Source organism: Marmota monax, unplaced genomic scaffold (assembly GCF_021218885.2).
Source record: "Marmota monax isolate L192 unplaced genomic scaffold, Marmota_monax_Labrador192_F-V1.1 WCK01_AAM20220418_F8-fsc00002, whole genome shotgun sequence".
NCBI classification, from domain to species: Eukaryota; Metazoa; Chordata; class Mammalia; order Rodentia; family Sciuridae; genus Marmota; species Marmota monax.
Genome location: NW_026693571.1, coordinates 23,540,132 through 23,565,330, shown reverse-complemented (window position 1 = coordinate 23,565,330; position 25,199 = coordinate 23,540,132). Strand labels below are relative to the sequence as shown.

The 25,199-nt window shown below is 33.7% G+C and overlaps 1 protein-coding gene across 1 annotated transcript in view; it reads left to right on the top strand.

Annotated features, from left to right (window-relative positions):
- Window positions 1-25,199, top strand: part of Grid2 (glutamate ionotropic receptor delta type subunit 2) — a 1,437,644-nt gene that overhangs the window by 1,111,786 nt on the left and 300,659 nt on the right. Inside the window, exon 11 of the mRNA XM_046459106.2 lies at window positions 20,562-20,874. Coding sequence (XP_046315062.1) covers window positions 20,562-20,874 — 313 coding nt within the window. The remainder of the gene's footprint in view (window positions 1-20,561; window positions 20,875-25,199) is intronic.

Sequence of the window (25,199 nt, the reverse complement as noted above, 5' to 3'; positions counted from 1 at the left end):
TGAAAAGAAATGTAAAAAACAAAGCTTACAAAATATGATATTCCCCTCACCTTCATTATAAAAGCTTAACTGGAAGTGTTTGATTAATATGAATGTTATGCACATGATGGTTATTTAATGTCAAATTATTCCACTTGAGCGTGGGCAAAGAGAATGAGTATTATTATTTTCATTTCAAAGAGAAATAACAAAAAATAGATAAAAGAGAAAGTTAACTTTGAGAAGAGAGTTCAGAGAGCCTGACATGTGCTTTGCCCTTTTGCATCCATAGCAGCACTTGGGAAGAAGGGGTCTTCCTCCCATGAAGTCAGGTGGGAAAGTCACATACCAGCTTCTATCATTCTCATTCTCCATTTCCTGGGGAGTCAAGTTGGGGGTGGCAGGAATGCCTATAATTCACAATGTCTAGATAAGGAAGAAGAAGTAGCCAGCACAAAGATCAGCGGCTTCCTCATGGAGGGTGAGCCAGCCCCAACACTGAGATCAGGAGAAAGACATGTGTGAGGAGTCATGTGCTTGCAGAATTAGAGCAGTCTGCATCTGGGTGCCTCAAGACCATCAAATGCTCCTCATGATCTCTCTCTCTCTCTCTTTTTATGCATACATGCTCACAAATCTTTACCTATTTTCATTCTATATTTCCAGTACTGCATACCAGCCTGAAAATATCTGTATCCACCAATAACACTTCACTCAGCAAAGACAAACCCCTCCCCCATAACACATTTGCTAATGACTACCTAGTGATACAAGGTTGATGCTTACGAACCTTGTAAAATGATTAGTAGCTTTGCAAATAGATAAATTACTTAAAAGGAAAGAAGTGTGATATATATATGCAGATAGATAGATAGAAACAGAGATGGACCCCTTACAGATTTAAATTGGATAGTGACTAAGATTTCAATTCCCAAATTATACTAAGGAAGTATTAAGGAACTGATTGCATTTCCCATCATACAGCAGCTGTAGGTCAGACAGGAAACTCAAAAAGTACAGGTGGTCATAAAAAGATGTTTGCCTATCTGAATGGTGGGTAATCAGAAGTAATCTGGTGGATACACATGTAGGCTGGAGCGGAAGTGTAGATGTGCAAGATACACAGGCTGTATGCTTGTAAGGAGAAAATAATGCCCCCAAATACTTGTTGTTGATAAGGAAAGATTTAACACTGATGAAGGAAATGGATAAAGAGAGATCTGTGGAAGGAAATAAATTATGTAGATGCAAATGACTTAGTGAATGGTTGTAGGAGCAATTTTCTAAATTTGCAGGTGATGTTTAATTGGCAGACATTGCAAACAGCAAGGAGCAATTCAATCAGATAAAGGACTTGAATCATTAAGTACTTGGTCTAATAGATGGCAAGTGCAGATAAGTGGTGAATAATAAGTCTTGAATCAAAGCTGAAGAACAGGCAGTGAATATTTGCCAAAGGGAATGACTCTGTCTAGGAATGGCTCTGAGGTTTAAGGAGAACTTATATGTAAGGACAAACACAATTTCAGGAAAACGTACGTAGAATTAAAATGATTCGATGGGTTATAGGTTATAAATTAACAGACCACTGCATCTGTCAAAGCTGAGGTGATATAAAGACTGGAGCAATGATGAAAAAAATCTCATAACTGGAGGATATATAAATCCTGAAATCCACTGTTGGCTATTGAAATGCCATATCTTACCTAGATTTTCATTTATCTCATGCCATGGTTTTGGGGGAAATTTAATGAATAAGATAACTTCCAGAGAGAGCAGATCTGGGTAGGATATTATAAATATATTTAAAAGAATGTTTCCTTCATAAAATTGTATATGATTCTATGGGTATAATTGTAAGGTACTGCATTGATATTGCTTAGTCATTTTTATTTAGAATGCAAATTCCATAAAATAAGGGTCTAGGTTAGTCTAGAATTGATCCACTCAATTCTGATCCTTAGCTTTTGTTTGCATTGTACTGAAATGTAGGTTTGCAGTTGGAGCATTTTAGGCAAAGATTGCTTCTACATGTTCTATCCACAAATAGCCTGGGGATGGCCTCTCAAAAAGTAGAAAAAATTTCTAACCAACAGAAAAACCCTTTCTGATGATCTGTTTCTTCAAATATATAGCATTTTCTCTTGAGAATTGTAAAACTTATGTTATTTTTAAGTCTGCTCTAATGAGACAGAATAGTGCCTGAACTACTACAATGTACAAATATCTGGGTGCTTCTTATTTCGCATTCAACATATATTTCTTGTAGCCTAATGTGTAGATGGAATTGTAGGGAATGCAGAAAATATAGGATATAGAGTTCTTCTTCTTAAGAGCTAGAGAGCTAAATATGGAAGAGGAGACAGCAAAGAGAAGGGGGGGCTCTAGTACAAATCCAATCCTTTCTTTCTATACTTGAACTTCCAGTGAACTGCTGCAGTCTCATGGATTTAATTGTCTGTAATTAGACTATTTCCAAATGTGTTTCTTCAGTCCAGATCTATCAGCTGAACTACACAATGATATTTCTTATTACCATGTATTCCCTCTTAAATTTCTAAGGAGTACTTCAAATATTACATGTTCCAAACTGAATCCTAGTTTCATCCATTTTTCCAACTTGATCTAGCCACACCCTTCCCTGGTTGAGGTGCCACTGGAAACTCCAGTCTTCAATTTATCTGATCCAAAATTCTTGAGCTATATTTGATAATCTCTTCTGTTTGTCATGCCTCATGCATGATGAAGTATGACAAATTTGTCTGGTTATAAGCCTGGAATATACTATAAATATGATCACTTCTCACCATGCCACCATTACTAACTAGTACAAGCATTTCTTTGTATGGGGTTACCACATTAGCCACTCACCATGCTATTGCCCTTTGTCCCACAATCTAATTTCAATAGTACAACCAAAGGGAATATTTTAAAATGCCAAATCATTTCACACTCTCCCTATAACCCTTCGAATATTTTCTATCACTTAAATTCTTGCAATTGCCTGTGATACCTTATATGTTTGTTCATGCACATGTGCATTCACCCTGTCTATACACTCTTCCAATTTCCTCAGTATAAGCATTGCTTAGAGATAAATCAGAAGTCAGAAAAAAATAAGTATATGGTTAAATGCACATAAATGCTAAAGGGGAAAATAGAGCAATGAATAAATATTGGGGAAATAAGAGAAACAGGTTAAACAGAAACCATAAAAGCAAAAACAGTTTAGCAATTTTCCAAGCATAGTATATAGGACATGGCCAACTCCACTATTTGTTCACCACCAACATCAGCCAAGCTATTTGCCTTCTCTGAGTCTCAGCTTTGTACTCAGTACAGGAAGTGTTTTAGCTTTTTTTTTTTCACCAAAATATTCGACAAGAACAATTTTAGAAGAGGAAAGGTTTATTTGGCACTCACAGTTTTAGAGGTCACAATTCATGGACAACCAACTCCATGGCTCTGTGCCCAAGATGAGGTAGAGCATCAGTGCAGAAGAGTGTTCTGGAAGAAAAAAGCTTAGGACACAGTCATCAGGAAGCAGAGAGAGAGAGAGAGAGAGAGAGAGAGAGAGAGAGAGAGAGAGAGATCCATTCAACAAGGACAAAATATAAGCCCCATAGATACACACACTGGAGTGACCTACTGACCTACCTCTTTTAGGTACACTGTGCCTGCCTACATTTGACACCCAGTTAATCCATTCAGGTGGATGTAGATCAACATACTGATTAATTCAATATTTTCATAACCCAGTCTTTTAACCTATAAACTTGTATTGTCTCACACATGGAGTTTTGGGGAATACCTCCTATCTAAACCATAACAGGAGGGTAGTGATACCTCTCATGAGGGGTTGTGATATGACCACCATGTATGGAGATACATCCCACATATGTGAACTTAAATCTTTAGAACCCAAGCTATTAAAGGCAAAGAACCTGGATCATAGTTTGATCTGGAAAAAAATAATAGTCAATGACCTTGTCACAATGGGAGAGACTTTATGAGACTGCATACAACCTGGATTCTATTTCCTTTTTTTATTGGTGAAAATTACAGATTATATAAAAACACCTGTTTCTACCAAATAGCAAAGAACAAGTTGGCAGACCCTTTTTGGAAATATTTTGGGGATAAAGCAGTAAAGAAATATTGAGGGAGAAAGAAGACTACGCAAATAAGGCACCTGCTTTGAGAAACTGTATTTAAATTGAGAAGATAAAAAGATACTATGGAATAAGTACATATGATAGATATAGAAGAACAGAGGACGGGAGGATAACTATAAGCTTCAAGGGAGAAATAACATCAACTTAGGTGAAAACTCATAAAAAGGCAAATATATTGTATTAGTCTTTTATCATTGCACTAAATAACTAAGAAAAGCAACTTAAACAAGGAAAAGTTTATTTGTCACTCAGAGATTCAGAGACTTCAGTCCCTGATTGTCAGTTCCATTGCTCTGTGCCTGAGGTAAAGAAGAACATCATGGCAGAAGAGCATGGTACAGGAAAGCTACTCAGCTCATGGCAGCCAGGAAGGGGAGAGAGAAGAAGGATCCAGGGAGAAGATAATCCCTTTTAGAGCATACGTTCAGTGACTTGCTTCCTCCAGTATGTCCCACCTCCAGTAAGTCCATTCAACTATCAGTAAATGCATCCACTGATGAGGTCAGTGCCCTTGGAATCCATTCATTGCCTAAGAAACCCACTTCTGTACCTTGCCAAACTGGGACACAGTTTCAACATGAAATTGTGGAGAATATTCCAGATCTAAACCATAGCATATGTATTTTCCACTGTATTCTATTCTATTTTCCACATGTATTTAGGTTGGAACAGTGAAGCTGGTATGGAGACCATCAGGTAAATTATTTCCAGAAGGACTTTAAATCCAATCAGTATGTGAATTGGCATGGTGGCCTGGTGAAGAGAGATAGGGAAGAATGGATGGCATGTAGTTTGGGGGAAGAATCTCAGAGATAATACTAAGAAAACTAAATTAATTATACTTTTTGTTACTGTTATGGTGCTAGAGATAAAAACATCTGTGGAAATAATGGAAAAATATTAATTTCTAGAAATATCAGTGTGTCAAGACCCAAGAAACACATTTCTATTGAATATATTCTAAATGGCATGACCAAAAACACTATTGATTATAATAGGCATGAAAAAAAGGAAATTATTCTACAAATTCTTCAAGGGTAAAATGATTAAATTAATCAGAGTGCCTTCATAATCAACATTCATTGAAAATCTTTTTATGTGTTATCTTTCTATGTGTTGAAAATAAAAAGGTGACAAGAAGAATTGTGGCTCAAAATTCTGTGTAGTGTTTAGAAAAACTGAGTGGGTCTGTGTTTATGTGTGTGTTGTCTCCAAGATATTATCTTATATTATATTATGTGTGATCAGATTTATGGGTAAATATATATACATATGTGCGAGTCTATGTGTATACATGTGTGAGTATGCAACACAATACATATAGTTATGTACATGTAAAAATAGAAAAGAGTCTAAAAGGACTTGCATCAATTTTGAAACAGTGGTCACATATGAGGAAATATAATAAACACTGCTAATTGCCCCTAAATATCTATTATTTCCTTTTTTTGGTGATGTAAGCCCTAAATAATAGCCAGATACAAACTATACACAATACACATTTTCCACCTTCTCTCTTGAGCAACTGTTATCATGTAACTTACTTCTAACCAATGATATTTTAGCAGAAATGTCATGGGAAGCCTCTGGGAAATGTTATTAGAGAAAGAACTCTTGTCCTTATTCTTATCTTCCTATTTTGTCCTGACTAGAATATCAACAAAATGGCTGGAACTCAAGCAACAATTTTAAGTCATGAGTTGGAAGCTATGTATTGAGGGGAACCAAGAAATAAGAAAAAATTAGTCAGGTTCCTAACACTGGGAGCTTTATCATTCAGAACTGTCATCCAGGAAACATCATCCATTGATGACCTTTAAGTCAGTGATATGGTAGACATTTCTTTTACTTGCAGGAAGAAAAAAAAAATGACTTTATGTAATTTGACCCTTTAATATCTAGGATGTATTCAGATACTACTTTTATAGTTCAATGTTTAAACATAGATTTTTCATTATGGTTTTGTTTTCCTAAGTTTATAAATGAAACTTATTAAACCAATTTTGAGATATCTAAAAATTTTTCAGTTATATTTTGTCTTGATGGAAACCCAGCTTCCATCTTGTCCTAAATGGCCTTGTATGGTTTATCTTACCTGGCAGGTTCACACATTTCACTGAGATTCCAAGACAGAAAACTTATTTTCCCATATTTTTTTAACAGCTAAAACTTGAAAAACGTAAAACTTTATAAGTTCTCTAATATTCACTGACATTTCACATGTGTTGGTCAGGTTTCTGTTACTGTAACAAATACCTGAGATAAATCAGTTTAGTGGAGAGAAGGTTTATTTTTGCTCATAGTTTGGGTATTGTAGTCCATGATAATTTGGCCCTCTTGCTTTGGGCCTGTGGTAACACAGCATGGTAAGAATGTAACACAGAGCAGGATTCCTCCTTTCCCAACCAGAGAGTGAAAAGGAAAAGGAGACTGGAGTCCCATGGTCCCCTCTACTAGAAGGCCTCCAGTGACCTAAAGACCTCCCACTAGGCCCCACCTCTTAAAGTTTCTAATACCTCCCTGTAGCCCCACCTTTGAGGGACAATGTGATCCAAATGTTTGAGCCCTGCCGAAATATTTTTCTTCTTTATGTTTCTACTGTGCTTTGAAGACATTTTTATGCTGTCGATTATAGAAAGTTTAGGAATTTTGTGATTTGTATTCACTTAAATGTTGAAGCAAACACAGCATCTGTATTCCCCTTTTTAGATCTGAAAAGATATGACCAAATAAATATAACAATAGAGGAAAATTTAAAACAGTACTCTAAATTTAAAAAGCATGACCTACATGAACCTAACGTAGTCAAATTTTAGGAAGGAACACTCTTAAGAAATTGTAGATTTTTCAGATGACCTTAAAAAATTGCCCTAGTTTAGATGGATAATGAATGATGCAGATAAGAGCAGGATATGAACTCAAGACAAAGCATGGCCAATTTGTTCTTGTGGAGCAGTAGCACTTCTGTTATCTTCTCTGTAGATTCTCACTCCCCGGTAAGCAAATGAGGGCTCTAGAGTTCGTATCACAGAAATATATATCTATCAAGCTTTGTGTAGTATTTTCAAGGCTGTATTAAAATGTATTGCTTCTCTTCAATGGCCAAAGCAAGTCACTGGCTAAGGTCCAGTTGAAAGACTAGAGAAAATACTACATTATTTGATGGCCGTCATCTTACAAGGAGGAAGACATATGGTAAGAACTTTGTGGGTGCTTTTTGTTATCTACCATACTAATCAGTTTGGGTAATAAAGTAGAGGGTATAAGTTTAAGTAACTAATAGAGACCAGGGAGTTATGATACAAAAGTATAGGTATAGGTACTAATGCACACATTATGCTTGAATGATGAGGGCTAAAGTAAACTTTCCATAGTGGCACTGCCTCTCAGATTTAGCAAATTGTTGCCACATATTCCAATATTTTTCACAAGGAATTTTTTGGGGTACTAGGGATTAAACACAAGGGCACTTAACACACTGACCTAAATCCCAGTCCTTATTTTTATTTTGAGAAAATAAGTTGCTTGAGACCTCACTAAATTGCTGACACTGTCCTTGAACTTGCAATCCTTCTGCCTCAGCCTTCCAAGCTGCTGGGATTACAAACATTTGCCACCACACCCAGTTTCACATGAAATTTTAATATGGGATTCTCCTGTAGCATCTTCAAATTTTGAATGTTGACTGAAGTATTTTAAAACTCTGAGCAAAATAAATACATTTGAAAGTTACATTTGAAATCATAAATTTGTGAGTAGACACAAGAGGTTATAAGGATGAAATGTTTCAAGTTTATTTAATGAAATTTAAACAGTATAGTTAATATTGATTCCTTCAATACATATTTATACTACAGTTAGTGAAAGCCAACAGGTTAATTTTTAAAAGTGATGATATGCAACTACCAAACTCCATAATAACTATTTACCATAAATAATACCAGAAAGATTACCTGGGCAAAATTTAATGAAGCAAAAATGTATAACAACATTTTAAAACAAAGACAAATATTAGCCCACTTGGAAATAATAAATAACAAATTAAGAACAACAACAAAAGAAAAAAATTTCCTAAACTATTCTTCTAGCAAAGAAATTAGAAAACTAAAGTATATAATATTTAGAAAACAATGAACAAAACCATTACATGTAAATCGTTCTCAAAACTTAGAGAAACACATGCATCTTTAAACTGTTCTCAATTATTAAATTATAAATGATGAACTTAGTGTTCCACTGAATAAACAAAATAATTATTAATAAAATTTAAAGAAAGCTATGAAATTTAAGTTAAAACATATCAAATATCTTTAATTTGTCATTTATAAATCAATAGGATTGATTAAAGGAGAAAAGCCCAGTTGTTTTGGAAAAATTGTAAAACAAAAACAACCCCTGCAAATTATGATTTAAGAGAACAGAATGCTTAAATAACATTAAGAAAATGCATATGCTGCAATGAAAGAAAATTTCCACAAGCATGGCAGCATAATATCACTATGCTAATTAATTTGAAAAAAATATTAAGAAATAAATTATTAGAAAATATCCCATCATTAAAATTGGCTCAAAAAGAGAAAGAAAAATTTATACATATTTCAAATATACCAAAATGCACATTGATTTTCAAACAAATTAATAGCGTTATTCTCTTTTCTTCATTCCTTTCAGGAAAAAAAATCAGCCATATCATTACGACATTTCATAAGAGTTCTCAAATTAATTTTGTAATATTAGAGTAATACCCCCCCCAAAAGACTGGCAAGGATACCACATGCAAAAAGGTGTTGCAAAAATGTAACAATATCCAGTATCACATGTGAACGTGAATATTCACAAACCTCAATGTTTTAGTCAGTTTTGCTGCTATGTTTAAAGGACCTGACCAGAACAATTATAGAAGAGGAAAGTTTATTTGGGGACTAATAGTTTCAGATGTCTCAGGAAGAGTGTGGCAGCTGGAAACAGTTCACATGAGGATCAAAAAGCAAAGAGAAAGGTTTCCACTCTCAGATACAAATATATACCCCCAAGCCACACCCCAATTCCCACCTCCTCCAGCCACACCCTACCACTTCAGTTACCAGTTTATCCTTATCAGCAGATTAATTCACTGATTGGGTGAAGGTTCCTTTATAACTGAATCATTTTTCCTCTGAACCTTCTTGCATTGTCTCACACATGAGCTTTTGGGGGATAACTCACATTCAAACCATAACACTTAAAATACATCTATACTTTCATATTTGATCCACCATATATTACAACATGTTAAAAGATTACTAAATATTATTTATTTCAAGAATAAAATATTTATCAAGAACATGATATTCTGATTTTTTGAGTAATTAATAAAAAGGATAAAAAGTCTGTAATTATAACAAAAATGACTAAAAATGAGTATCATTTGAGGAGATCAAGTTGGTAGAGAATAATGGTAGCCACATGCATTTTAAATGAATGAAATGAATACTATTAAAATTATAAAGAAATTTTTAGAAAATTAAAGAAAACTTAGATACAGCCATGTGACACTTAACAGAAGTAATATGTTTGAGAAATACATTCTCAGGCAATTTTGTCATTGTTCAAGTAGAACAAAGTGTCATTAGACAGAGACATAAGAGCCTACTCCACAGGTAGCCTGTGGGATGAGGGAGAGAAGGAGAGGCAGAAGAGAGAGTAGCCAGTGCTCCTAGGGCCATGATGAACAAAACAACATGAGATTGAATGAAGCTCAAAGAAAATGTTGCAGTGAAGAGGTGGGGCAATACAAGATGCATGAGGCTGCTTCTGGGGTGACAAAGCATTGCCTTTACAGTAAACTTGACTTTAATAAATAGATTATATACTCAATGTAATTCTATGTGCTATACTTTTATAAAACTATACAGTAGTACAGTAGATTTATTTACATCAGCATCACCACAAACACGAGTCACTTATTACACTACAAAATCAGGATGGCTCCAGTGTCCCTAAGTGAAAGGAAATTTTCAGCTCCATTATAATTTTATTAGACAACTGATCTATTTGCAGTCCATTTTTGACCAAAATATCATGATGTTGTATGTGGCTGTATATTTAGTGAATGGGCCCATTGTGTTCCTAGAAAAACTGATCTAGGACAATAAGATCTGAGATACATCTTAGTAATTATTGGACTTAAAAGACAAACAAACAAACAAAAAAGGAGAAGAAAAATGTCCTCAAAGCTCAGAGCAAAAAGATTAAATTCTTTTAGTGGTAAAACAAACAAGTATCAGCCTTCTAAAAAACAATATACAAAGCAGGCCAGCAATGGAGAAATTGTTTGAGAAGATTTGAGCCAGATATTTTATATCCAGCTCAACTCTCCCTCATGGCCAAGGAAAAACTGGTTTTAAAAATACAAATATATTTAAAAGCAACATAAAAGTGGACTTGTGAACTTGAGAGTAAGCTTCACTTACCCAAGATATAATAGGAGAAACTGTCAAAATGACCAATAGTAAGTATTTAATATTAGTCATGGTTGGAGAACTGGGTTAAATAGTAATATGGAATCATTGCATATTCTAACAATGAAAGAATGATATATTTTTTTAACATTTTCTATATTGTATTTTTTAAACATTTTCTATATTGTATTTTTTTGATATTTTAAAAAGGGAAGAAAGGGAGCAAAGAAGGGAAAACAGGATATTGTTATTTAGATTAGGGAACAAGTGCAGATCATAGATTTCATTTAAAATTGAAAAAAAGTGAGTGAAAGATTAAGTGGAAAAACAGAGGGAGTAAAAGCATTATGAAAAGTATAAATATGAATGAAAGCACAATCATAAAATCACAAATATTTCTAAATACCTAAAGAAAAAAGTAAGCAAAGACAAACCACATAGAAAAACACAGTAAATTTAACAAATGTCACAGAATAAAAAACAATACAAATAGTAGATTAAATAAGATGTGTCCCTTGTATATAGATAAACTGCTACACCCAGAAAGCATACCATTTTCTTTAGCACACATGCTGCATTGACAAGTCAACCATGTGTTAGAGCTCGAAGAAAATCCCCTGAAGTTCCATTGAGGACATATATTGCAAACAATGTTCTTTGATGGATCCAAATGTAATAAAACTAGAAATTAAAAGCAAAAGTAAATAATGACTTTCATCTGAAATTTAAAAACATCTTCTCTTAGCTCTTGAGAGAAAGGAAAAATAAAAACACATTAAAATTTTTAAAAATTAGTGGGAATAAAAATAGAACTTACCAAAATCTATAACAAATTTTTAAAAAGTGTTTCATAGTCTTAAAATTTTCTATCAATTAAAATGGCAGTGAAAATTGAAAATACTTTAAATTTTCAATTTTAAATCTCAGTTTTTTAAAAAAATGAGATTTGGAATGGCAATTTTCTATCTCAGAACAACCAATCTCTTACTTAATGGCCAAACATTTAAAGACATTGCTATTAAATCTAGGAAGAGGATAATGATATCAGTCACAATCTAATTACTTAATTTTTTGACCTATATTCATATTATAATAAAAGAAAAAGAGCAAGTGGAAAAATTATTCCAATAGGAGTTAGAATTAACATTATTTTCAGGAAATATGATATTTAAATGATCTAAATAAAATCAGAGAACTAGCTTAAAAACTATTAACTTTAATTAGAAATTTTCATATTTTGACCAGTTAAAAGTATACAGAATTGCCAGCCATTGTGGCTCACCCTGTAATCCCAGCTACTCTAGAGGTTGAGGCAGGAGGATTCCAAGTTGGAGGCCAGCCTGGGAAACTTAGCAAGAATCTGTCTCAAAAAAAATAGGAAGGGCTGGGGATCTAGCTCAGTGGCAGAGCATTTACCTAGCATGTGGAAGGCCCTGGGTTCAGTCTCCTGTACTGCAAAAACTAAACAGTATATAGAATCATAAAAGCCATAAATAGCTATAATAAAAAAGGGAATGTTAGACTTGAGTAAATAGACAAGAATAAATGGGAAGGTATGATGTTAGACCCAAAGACTATTAAAATGTTCTCACTAGAGCATAACTTATCTTTGAATCAACTCAGGAACCCAAAGGACTTCATGAATTTATGAAAATGTTTTAAAATACATCTGAAGATATACTCTGAGTATGGTGGGGCACAACTATAATCCCAGCTACTCCAAACACTGAAGCAGAAGGATCATGAGTTCAAAGCTAGCCTCAGCAACTTAGAGAAGCCCTAAGAAACTTAGTGAGACCCTGTCTTAAAATAAAAATAAATAAATAAAATACATCTAAAGATATTGCTGAAGTGGTTTTACTGTAAAAAAAAATTCCAAAGATGAAAAAACAATAAAATAAGAAGAATTTTTTGTGTTGTAGATATTAAGGTAAAATTATTAAAGTTATGCAGATATACCAATAAAACAATAGAAATCCCAACATGGTGTGTATATATGTATGTGCATATATGATTAAGTATATATTGAAGGAGTCATTTCAAATCTAGAAACAAACTATGGATTTTTCTAGAACAATACTGAAGTAGTAGGCTAATTACTGGGAGAAGTAGAATATGTCTCCATCATATTTATTCTGGAGATATGGAGATACATGCCTAGGTTGGAGTCCTGACACTATCACTTCTAAACTATATGGCTTTAAGCAAGTTACCTAATTAGTCTGTCTCACTTTTCTTATTTGTGAAATGGTGATGGTAATTTTTAATTCAGAAGCTGATTTTAAAGATAAATTGAATTAATCATTGAAAAATATTCGCTGCACAGTAAGCACTATGTGAGTTTTAAATAATATTAACAATTTAGTAACAAAATAGATTGTTTGTAGGTATAGTACTGGTTAAATACCTTACCAGGTGCTGAGCTATAAGCATATTAATGCTATTCATTCAATGGGCTCACAAATACCTTACATAAAAATGTAAAAGTAAACATTTTCTGAACTATTAAATGTGATCTTGATGTCAGAATAGAAATTATTTCAGTGACACTTTCATTTGTTGTGCCTACAGAGTTATTCATTTCTAGCAGATATTGGAAAATTAATGGATACTGTGTTGTATTTTTAATTGAAGCTGAAATAATAACATATAAAAATGATGTATTAAAAAATGTCTATTTTTCCTTCAAAGAAATACATAAAATCTTGACTTGTATAAGCTTAATGATTTATGGTTTGACAATTTGATTATTTTTTTTCTCTTTCCCATAAGATATTATTTTAGTTTCTCCTATGAATGGTAATAACTTAGGCCCATGCTATGTTTACTTAGAAAAGTATTAAAATATACAGTCAGAATTTAGACAAAGTATTTATACTCCTATAGTACTAAGCATAGAAGGATCACATACTAAGGTCCTAAAAAACAATTTTGACATTAGAATTTCATTATACAAATAAGTGATCTAAAAGGTTGAGTTTAGCCCATGGTCATAGTTCATTGGCAGATGTAGGACTTATGTACCTTCTTCTTCCCTTCTTTCCTTTGTTCCTCCTTCTCTCATTACTTCCTTTCTTCCTTCTTTCTTCCCATTCTCCTTTCTTTCAACCTTTCCTCTTCCATCTCTCTCCACCTTTCCTTTCTTCAGCGTGTTCCCTATCCCAAAAGAACCTGGAATCTTTACAGTGTGACACTATTTGAAGGTTAAAGAATATCAAATAACAATTATTAAAGCTATCAATAAAAACTCTATGAAAGCTTATTCTCTTGAAGAGCAAGAGAAGAAAATACATCATTTCATAAGCTCAAGAGGCAAAATATTCACCAAAACTCTTCAAAACAATTTTGCTTCTATTTTGTGTTAAAAAGAAAATATTTAAAGTAGGAAATGATAAGGAAAACTTTTAAGGAGTTCAAGTTCATGATAGGTCCTTTTCATGAGTTCAGATTCTCAGATCCAGATGAATGAATCCTAGGGAAATAAATGCATTTCCTCATATGATACATGTATTATTATAGGTTTATGTTCAAAACACAGAAAGAGAAGTGTTAAATAGTTCGAGATTGGTATATTCAAATTTTAAAAATATGTATGTTCATTCCTATGTGGCAGCAAGTTTTTTATTCCAAGATAAAAAAACTAAAGAATAGATCATTAATCAGATGTGTTGTAGATGATAAAAATAAGCAGTTAATTTTCCTTTTTGACAGCATTAGCTATTGATGAGAAGTTGAATAATTGATTCCTCGTGTATTTTGAGTTCAATAATAACTTTTACAAAGCATTTAAAAGCCATATGGAGAAATTTCATTTGATGATGGTATGGTAAAGAATATTCATCGGGGATTAAAATACATATATGGAGTGTTAACTAGTGGTCATTGTCAAAGTGGATATAACTTTATAGGCACATTGCCTCAGTATGAACTTGCCAGAATACTTTTCGGTAATTTCATTAACTACTAATGTGGATGAAGAATGAAAGATCTGCTCTTCAAACTTTCAAATGACTCAAATCTAGGAGGAAAAATTTGACAGGATGAACAACAGATAAAGATTCAAAATATTATAGACAGATGTGAAGGATGCAACAGATGCAAAGAATGAAGTTGTTAAGAGACAATAAAATCCAACATTTTCTTCAAAATCATTTGCATAGGACTTATGAATACTTCTAGTTTTGTTAGTGTTTCCTTTTAGGTTGTTTTAAAATTTCATTTTTCCAAAGTTTAGGCCCTGTTGTATTTCACTTAATAATGATTCAGGCCCCAATTTCATTTTTTGTAAACTATGTTATCTATGCCAAGGGGATAAACATTTACAATTTAAAGTATGTTCATTGAAGAATGACCAATATTTTGAGGGGTATGTAAATCATGTTATAGAAAAACTAATTGAACAGACAAAAACCTTAACAAATTATTTTTTGTTTTGAAAAAAATCTTCAAATAGGATATATGATAGTATTCTTAATGTATTTTAAAGCTTATCATAGGACTGATATATTCAGATTAAAAATATGATGTATGGGTGACATAATTAAAATATTTAATAGATGGTAAAGGGAAGTAGACATTAATTTATTATGCAATAAAAGCTTTATAATAACTAGTATGTTTCAAATGTAAACTGTTTATCTTGGAAAGAATTAATTGGACTTGTTATATATTAAGTAAAGCACTCTATGCAAAATATATAACATGGCACTGTTATATAGTAAGCTTTATATAAATATGTAACTATTAGGGTTATTAATGTTCTTACCACTGTAAATTAATTAGATAATTATTTGTTTGATCTGTTAATTTATTTCAAACAAATTTAGAGCTTGTTTTCAGCTTAAGTTAATCTTCTAATATTCAAGATAATTTACTTGTTAGTCAGGCCCCATTTTATTATCCATCTACCTCCTTTTTATGAATTGAGAAAACGCAAATTTTATATTTCCTTCCAAAGAAAATATATAACTATATAATTAGAGTAGTTTTGAAAGTAAATTTACACAATGGACTATTACTCAGCCTTAAAGAATAATGAAATTATGGCATTAGCAGGCAGAAGGATGGAGCTAAAGAATATTGTGCTAAGCTAAATAAGCCAAATCCAAAAAACTAAAGCCTGGATGTTTTCTCTGATAAGTGGATGCTGATCCGTAATGGGGGATGGGAGTAGGGAACAATGGAGGAAATTTGGATCTGGCAGAGGAGAATGAGGGAAAGGGAAAGGGCAGGGAGGGTGGGAAGGATTGTGGAATTAGATGGATATTATTACCCTATGTGCATATATGATTGAGTGACCAGCGTGACTCCGCACCATGTACAGCCAGAGGAATGAAAAGTTGTGCTCAATTTGTATAAAATGTGTCAAAATGCATTCTGTCATGTATAACTAATTAAAACATATTGAAACAAAGTCTCTACTGAGATTGTAAAAAAAATTAAACTTATTCATATTTTAGTTTTAGTGCTAGTCTTAAACAAAATTTAAATAATTATTTCACATTAAGTATTTGGCATATATAATGCATCTAGAAGAAGTGCCAGGAAGAAAATGGCACACTAAGAATTTGTTGGAGGGAGTTACTCTATTTAAATATGTGTAGAGATATAAAGATCTTTTCCTTTTCCACAGAACAATGTAAATCCACTGAAAATCTTAAAAGTGTTGGCAGGACAGGATCAGATTTGCTCCACAGAAAGATAACTTTGTCTGTAGTAGAGACAATGGAGAGGAAGAAAGGTTGATTTCATGTAGACCCATGGTAAAATGCAGCCCAGGAAATCAATGATGAGAACTAGAGATAATAAAACAGAGAATGGATTTGGGTATTTTCAGAAGGTAATAAGGCTGGGGAAGATAGTGAGACCACAAAACTTAATGACCTATATAAGAAGATGTCATTTATTGAAGTAGAAGACATTGAAAGAGGACTGATTGGCACTGAATATCATGAGTATGGTCATGGCCATGTAAAATATGAGGTATGTTTGAGAGATTTTAAGAGAAATGGAAAATATGTGGTTGAATAAACACATATAGAGTCCAAAGCTCAGATACAGATCTAGAAATTAAAATTTATAAATAAGGTATACAGAGGAGGACAATGGAAGTAACAGATAGGGATGGATTGTCTCAGCAGAGGGTCTCAAATGAGAAAAGGGTGTAGGCCTAAGTCCAGAGGATACTACTAATGACTTTGAAAGAAGAATTGAGAAGGAGATTTACATCATGTCATAAATCTCCAGGGAAAAGCAATCGTCAATGTCAAATACTATGGAAAGGGCTCATAAGATGAGCACTGAATTGCCTCCACTTGATTTGGCAATGCAAAGATTCAAAAGCTCTGTTTCCATGAGTAAGACTGTCCAATAATATGGGGTACAAAAGTGTTTGTTGTCAGAGTGACTTGGATGTGTGAAAATGGAGACAAATTTTCAGAGAAAACTAACTCTGAAGAAAAAAAAAGAAAAGAAAAGAAACCATATTCACTGGGAGTCAGAAGTGATAGGGAATTGAATGAAGGGCTTTTCTCCCCTTTGTTTTAATGAGAAAGAGTTAACTCTTTGGGAATATACAGCCCATAGGATGATGTTTAATACATGAAGAGGAATTTAAGTATCTGAAATAAAAGATCAGTTGATAAATCAGTTGATAAGTTTACTGATGAGGGTAGGCCTTAAATAGAAAAGAGGACAGTCCCTCTTTTGTAAAAAGGTGTTTGAAAAGAATAGGTTGGTATGGAGCATAGGTGGAGAGGTAGAAATCAGTGGGAATTTTAATCTTAGATCTTCTGTGTTGCCTATCACATAGCAGTGTAGGTCATCTTCTGAAAGTTGGTGTGGGTGATGAGAAGATTAAAGGTTTCTTGAGGGTGAAGATTTGAAAATCATTATAGAAAGTGGACAAGCATGTTGTCTAAGTAGCTCAATAAGTAAGACAGGTAAGAATGAGCCATCATCTCTGATAACTTCTGATTATGTTCATAAATATGTAGGAAGTTTTAGGGTCATCCTTCTGAATCTGTATTCCTTTGGCTGTGTGTGTGTGCGCGCACGCATGCGTGCTCTAGTATAGATCTCTATTAGAGTAAGGATGATCATATTCATTTCAGTCAGAAGTGTCTGCTATATCATTGATTTTGAAAGTTATAAGTGAGGCACCTCCTTAGGAAGGTATATGCAAACCTCGGAGACAGGAAAATGTGTGTTTATGTTGTGTGTGTGTGTGTGTGTGTGCGCGTGCGTGTATGAAGTTTAAAAAAGTTTATTATATGATTCTGATATACCCTCCACAGGGAGGGTGGCAATTTTTCCTTGAGAATATTGGAGCTGAATGTGATCTTGAATTTAGAATTTCTCTGTAGATAAATGGCAACTAACTTGTTACATTTATTAATAATTATTGTAGTCAGCTTTTTCACTGCTATAACTAAAAGACCCGACCAGAACAATTGCAGAGGAGGAAAAGTTTATTTAAAGGCTCCTGGTTTCAGAGGTCTAAGTCCATAGACAGTGGGCTCCATTCCTTGGGGCTTGAGGTGAAGCTGAACAACATGGTGGAAGAGTGTGGGAGAGGGAAGTGGCTCACATGATGGTCAGAAAGCAGAGAGAGAGACTCTACTAGCAATATACAAAATATGTACCCCAAAGCCATGTCCCCAATGCTTACTTCCTCCAGCCACACCCTACCTACCTTCAGTTACCACTCAGTTAATCCCTGTCAGAGGATAAATTCACTGACTGGGTTAAGGCACTCATAATCCAATCATTTTGCCTCTGAACCTTCTTGCATTGTCTCACACATGAGCTTTGGGGGACACCTTACATCCAAACCATAATAATAATTAAGTGTAAACAACATAAACTTTTCTTTTTTTCCTCAGTAAATGAATAAATCTCTAGTTATTTTTCTTACCTTATAGAAATTCACTTTATGATACCTAGAAATATGCATTATCCATTACTAAAATCAATGGAGGAAATGTTCCATGGTATAATCACTTAAATATAGAACAATTAGTTGTTAGCAAAATATTTACAAACATTTTACAAATATTTAATCCACATGTCAGTAAATTCCTCCTTATGTAGAAGTTTTTGACTTTGGATTGAGTCATTAAATGCTTTGGGTCACTAGTGCACCAATTAGTAAATTACTGATCCATAGTACTTTACCATCCTGAAAAAAGTAAATGCACCTTCTGAGAGCCTAATTGAATCTTGGAGAGTTATTTATTTGCCATTAAGATCAAGATAAATGAATCAGTTCACAATAGTGTTGCTGAACAGTTACATTAATTTCACAAATAGATAAATTGAAGCTCAGAAGAGACAGGAGTGGAAAGCTAAATATCCAGGTACCATATTCATTCTGAAAAGACCCAATTCCCACTATGTAGCTATAAAAACATAAAATGTGAGTTTGGAAATAATATTAATTATTTTTCTACAAATCCAATTTTCATGTAGAATTAGTAAGCTTAATACCAATTTATTTAGTAATTCTGAACTTGTAGTTCATATATAAATATGGCCTTACAGCAATTAAGAAGTTCATTTTTTTAAGGCAAAATTTCAATCTCTCATAAGAAAAAAATTTATCCTGAAACTTGTTACATTGACCTCCTCCAATATGGGTCTTTTGGAAAATGAATGATATCTTGCCATATGATAAAACAGTCATGAATACAATCTTCCAAGTAAGAAAACCACTTTAATTCACCTCTGTGTTTACTGAGAATTGAACAGATAATTTAATTTCTCCAATTTTTAGTATCTCAGCCTACAAAATGGAGAGAATACATAATTTATAGCTCATTGTAAGAATTCAGTGAAAAAACATTTGAATACTTAGCACTGAGCTTTGCATACACCACTCACTGTTTAATTTGAGCTATAACATTAAGAGAATTATTATTTCCAAGACCAGATGAATCTTAAGTTGGTTTATTATGACACTTGGCATGTTACTTTTCTTTACATTTTTCTTGATCTTCAAAAGCTATAAAATAAATTTCTACTCTTTTTCATAAAACATAAGAAAGAAAAATAACTAGAAACTTCAACATGTAACTTACTAGTGTTTTTATTTGTCTGGAAGGGGGCTTCCCACAGCTTTAATCACAGCCACAGATTATTATTTCAAGATGCATCTTTTAGATATTTAAATATATATTCTTATATCATAGAATGTAAATGTGAAGTCGTTTATTCTGTGCTTTACTGAAATTCTGTGATGAGTTTTAAATAATTAAAATAGCATGTGCTATAGTTGTAAGTGCAATCACTGAGACTCTGAAGAGACACATACTGAGAAAAGGGGTTATAGCTCCAGGAAAAATTATCTGCCTTCTTAATCATTAATTGTCATTGAAATGCTTTTGAAGTTTATACAACAGAATTCTGGTTGAGACTCTGGCATCTGACACTATATAACAATGCAGTGAAAGCTCTAGCAAACTCTATTATATAAAGAGCCCAATAATATAAATTTTTATTCAGAGATATTTAAACCAAAGGTAAAATGTCACATTGAAGCTTTTAAATAACCTATCTAATAATTCACAAGTTAACTACATGGTAAATATTTTGGAAGCATTTTCTTGGAATACTTGTGTATGTTTTTCTTTCTACTGTGTCAATGATGGCTTTGATAAAATGATCCAAGGAAAAGAAGACAATTTTCTTCATATTTTACCTGAGTCTGAGGTATTTGCTGATTTCACATGCACTGATAATATGAACAAGGTAATTTGTTTGCGTCTGGTGGGGTAGGATTTGTGGTGAGAAATGCAAAATTCACACGTAGCTCTTCCATGAGAAATCTCTATATGTTTTCAGTTTATATAAAAAAGTCTCAAGGTGTTGCCTGAGGCATCTATTTTTTTTTTCCCTCAAGGCAAGCTGAAGGTACAAATCAAGTTGTTTTCACACTACTAATATATTCCCTTTTCTTTCAATTTCTCAGAGAGCTGACATAGGGATTTCTGCTTTAACCATCACCCCGGACCGTGAGAATGTGGTGGACTTCACAACACGTTACATGGACTACTCAGTGGGGGTTCTACTCCGAAGGGCTGAAAAGACTGTGGATATGTTTGCCTGTCTGGCTCCGTTTGATCTCTCTCTGTGGGCCTGCATTGCTGGAACAGTCCTTCTGGTGGGTCTACTGGTCTACCTCTTGAACTGGCTTAATCCTCCACGGTTACAAATGGGATCAATGGCATCTACTACACTCTACAACTCCATGTGGTTTGTGTATGGATCCTTTGTACAGCAAGGTAAGAAGAAAAACTACCTTTTGTTATTTAAAAAAAAAGGAGCATGTTGTTTCAAATGCAATGTAGTTAGAATGATTCTGTATCTGACATCAATAAGAGTTCTAAAGGGTCCTCAAAGCAATGCTCAGAAAAGAACATTTTCTATTCTCCCCTAGTGGATCTCAAACCCAGCAGGTTTCCATCAATAATGGCTTTGTCTTTTGGTATAAGCTCAGTTTTATCAACAAGGCAAAAGTGAATGTCTGAGTTAAGATTCACAAGATACCTCAAGATCAGAATTTCTTCCCCAAACTGATTTTCTGAGGAAATAGCCTTACTGCAATGAAACTACTTATCACTAGAGAAAGTAGTGATGTATGAGAGATGTTAAGACTTCTTCTTTGTTCAGTGATGTTATTTCAGGAACTGAAAATATTCATTAGCAGTGAAAAGACTTGGGCTAATTTTAGAGTCTGATAAGAAGTAGTATATTTTATCTTTCACTTTCATATACAATCTTTACTAATGATTTAACCTATGAATTCATTATATTCTAAAGAATGCCTGTGCTTCGTTATTTAATATCCTATCTGCTCTCTTCTTTAAACCCATCTGATTAATTCCTTGATTCTCAGAATGGAATATTTATTTCATTCTTTATTTGAGACTACTGTCCTCATAGAGAATGAAATAATAAGGGAATCGGTAGTCTCTTGCAAGATCAACTTGTGTATTGAACAGGAGAGTTATGTGTTTCAACGGAGACCTGTGACAATTTCACCTTAATATTTATAGCTCTTAATAACACCTTACTTTTGATTCCACTTGCTGTTGGATCTTTCATTAAACTTCATTGTGCCTATTCTCATTTAATTAATCAAAGGCTAGTCTTGGCTAGAGATGTGGCTCAAGGGTAGAGCGTTTGCCTATCACGTGAAGAGCCCTGTATTCAAGCTCCAGCAATGCCAAAACAAACAATGATGTGTGTACATCCTTCCTCTCCACTGTCTCACTTCTAACCTGGCCTATAAGCCTTTGGAAGCATTCCCCCCTCCCCCTTCTCTCTCTCACTTCCATATAAGGGCTCCCAATGTTATATGTAGCTATATATTTGTCACAGAACTTTTAATTCATTCATTAGTAGAGGAAAGGGGATACAAATAGTTGGGATAGAATTTTAGACGAAGACGTGAAAGAGACATTGGGATAAAATTATGTTGAGGGGAGTTTGTAAAGTTGAGGGCAAAGATATATTTGTTCTTAGGAGTTCAAACTGATCTTTGGGGAAGTGATCAGTTAGTTAAAGGTATACAGGAAAAGGATGCTCAGATTTTTACTGCAGAAATATTCTGGTTATAATGTGGAGAATAGATTGGGGGAAAACACTGTGGAATGTGAGAAAAAATAGAAAACTATTATAATAACCCTGTAAAGAGTTAATGTGGCATGGTAGCATTGGAATTCAAGGGAAGGGTACTGATTAAATGGAGCCAACAGAATTGAATAACTATATCGTGATACGGGAATTGGTAGTGAAGGAGGAAAAGGAGATTAAGTTTTATCCTATGTTTCTGAGTTAGGAAAGTATGTATATTGGATGTTGATTTTATTTACTGAAATGAAGAAAACAAACAAAAAAAAAGATATGAAAGAGCAGATGATACATTAATTTTGGTGCAAACCAGAGGGTATTTCTAGTGCTTGGTTAGTGGTTTGATAAATTTGTCAGATATACAAAAGAGATATCTAGGAGATATATATATATATATATATATATATATATATACTAACATATAGGAAATAATTGAAGCCATGAAAGTGAATAAGATCATTTGGACAGATATCAATACTCCTTATTAAGGACCACTGGTCCAGAAAAGGCATAGAATAAAGCCCTAAGGAAAGGAATGGGTGGAGGAGCCCTCAGTGGTGACTGATAGGAGTCCTTGGAAGGAGGCAAGGAAAGATCAGAACCCAGTAGTACACCTACCAGAGAAAGGCAATACTTAAAGATAGAGAATTTGTTAATAATATCAAAGGACTAAGTAAGATTAGAGCTTGAAAGGTGTTCATTTGATTTAGCAGTAAACATGTTATTGAAGCCAAGGTTTGTCTTTGCTCCATGATGTCTGAGGCATCCACTAGGTGAAAGGCTGAAATCATCTGGAGCCTGTGTGCTGCACTTGCATGTTGGGTGGTTTATGCTGTGAAATGTGGGCTTCATTTTTCTACTTGTGAGTCTGTTCATGTGATTTCTCTTCCTGGGATAGAAATCACTGCATGGCAGTTGATTTCTCCAGAAGATGTTGAGAAATATAAGCATTGACTAGATATTGAAGTCAGATATAATTAACCTGTTCTCATTTCATTTCTTCGCTTTCCAATTTGTTTGAGCATACTTTTAACAATCACCCATATGCAGATGACTCACAAAAATCTATATTATCCATCTCGAACTTCATATTTGTGTAACTAAGTGTAAACTAGACCATTCTCTGTATACAACAGGAATACAACTCTCATCATGCCCAAACTTGAGTTCATTTTACACTTAAACTTCCTGGCCTCTCATATTCTTATTCCTGTTGAGGCCTCAGCAACCATTTAGACATACACAGAGACTTTTAAAATATTTTGTTTTCTTCCTCTTTCTCACCTCTCATGTTCAACTATAATCAAGTCCTATGAATTTTACCTCCTAAATATTTCTGGAAGTGAAAATCTCCTCTCACCTAGAAAGATGAGTCTAGTTTGTTATCTAGATTAGGCCCTTATTTCTCACCCGAAGTATAGGAATCTCATTGCAGATTTTTCTTTTTCCAGTTTTGTCCCTTTCAAATATATGACAGACATGCTTGCACCCATACTCAAATCATGATCACTGCCATGAAAATATGACCGCATAATTTCCATTTTCAAATATTCCCTTAACTCCTTAATACTCACAGTTTAAAAGGCCTTAGTTCTTTAAGATGTAAACCATAGGCTCCCATCCATGCTCAGTTCTCACCTCCTAATTCTCATTTCTCACATGTAATTCTCTAGTTACTCTACATTGGTTTTAGTCCTGTAAAAATAAGACTTTTCTGTTTCTCCACCTTTGTTTCTGCCCCTTGAATTCCTGGGATGGCTTTATGACCAAAGCCCATTATTTCTGCTCCCACACTGTGTTTTTCTGTGGCAAATTGCTGTCCATTTTCCATCTCTTGCTTTGATCTCATTCCTTTCAAGAAGTCTTTGCTGGGACACGGGACTATCTTCTAGGCTTCTCAATATATATTTATTATAGTACTTATCGACACACTGTAATTATCTTTTCTTCATTTGTCTTCACTTGAAATTTTTAAGTACAAGACATTCTATTTATCTTCATAGTCCTCTTGCCTGCATTTCAGTGTCTTGTATACATTAGATGTTTGATGAATACATAATGACCAGCTTAATGAATGAATGAATGCCAAAAACTTAACTAAATCAAACATGGAGTTAACTGCAATATTATATTTATTAGATTACAATCTAAAATAAAACTGTTAGTACAATTGTCCCCCCAATGACGTGAAACTCAATAAACCAAAGAGGAAGTTTTTGTAATGTCCCTACCAAGTATCTTTTATAATAAGTTAGAGTGGAAAAACATAAATAAAGTTTCCTATAGGTTGAAGAATTATTTTTGAGGATGTTGGTTTGAGTATGAATTGGCTTTCTGAATTCTTCTTCCAGGTAGGCAAATTTCAGTAAGTTTTGGAGTACAACCAACCACAAAACAAGATAAATAGAATTATCCATATGGTTAGTAAGCTTTTCCTAGTTCTATAAACATGCAGCAGATAGCAACAGTTATAAATATGTTAAGCACCTTTGCATCCCAACTGCTTCCTTAAATAAGCTGCACAGCCTGTAAGTTGATTGTGTATTTATACAAATTCATAATGATGGATAATGTTGAATTGCATATGATTAACTGCTTTATCTTTGAAAAGCTGCTATTCCTCCACTTGCTAACAATGAAAAGGTGAATTCATTAAAAGATACTGAGAACATTTTTATGCTCTGATTAAAAATAAATTAGGAAAAGGCCCATAAGCCCTGTGAAAAAGAGAATCAATCAGTGGCAGTGTCCATTGCATAGGCAAAGGAGCTGGAGTTAGTGGTAATTTCCAATAAAAATATAGTCTCTTAAGAGGAAGTACAGCTGTTATTTCAGAATTACAATCTTTATTGAGCTACTATACCAGATTGAATAGGGATAAAGATGCATTTCATGTGTTACCAGATAGATTTCTGAAAAAGAGTTCAGGGACAGCTAAAAGCAGAAAAATGTTAAATATATGAGTTGTTTACTA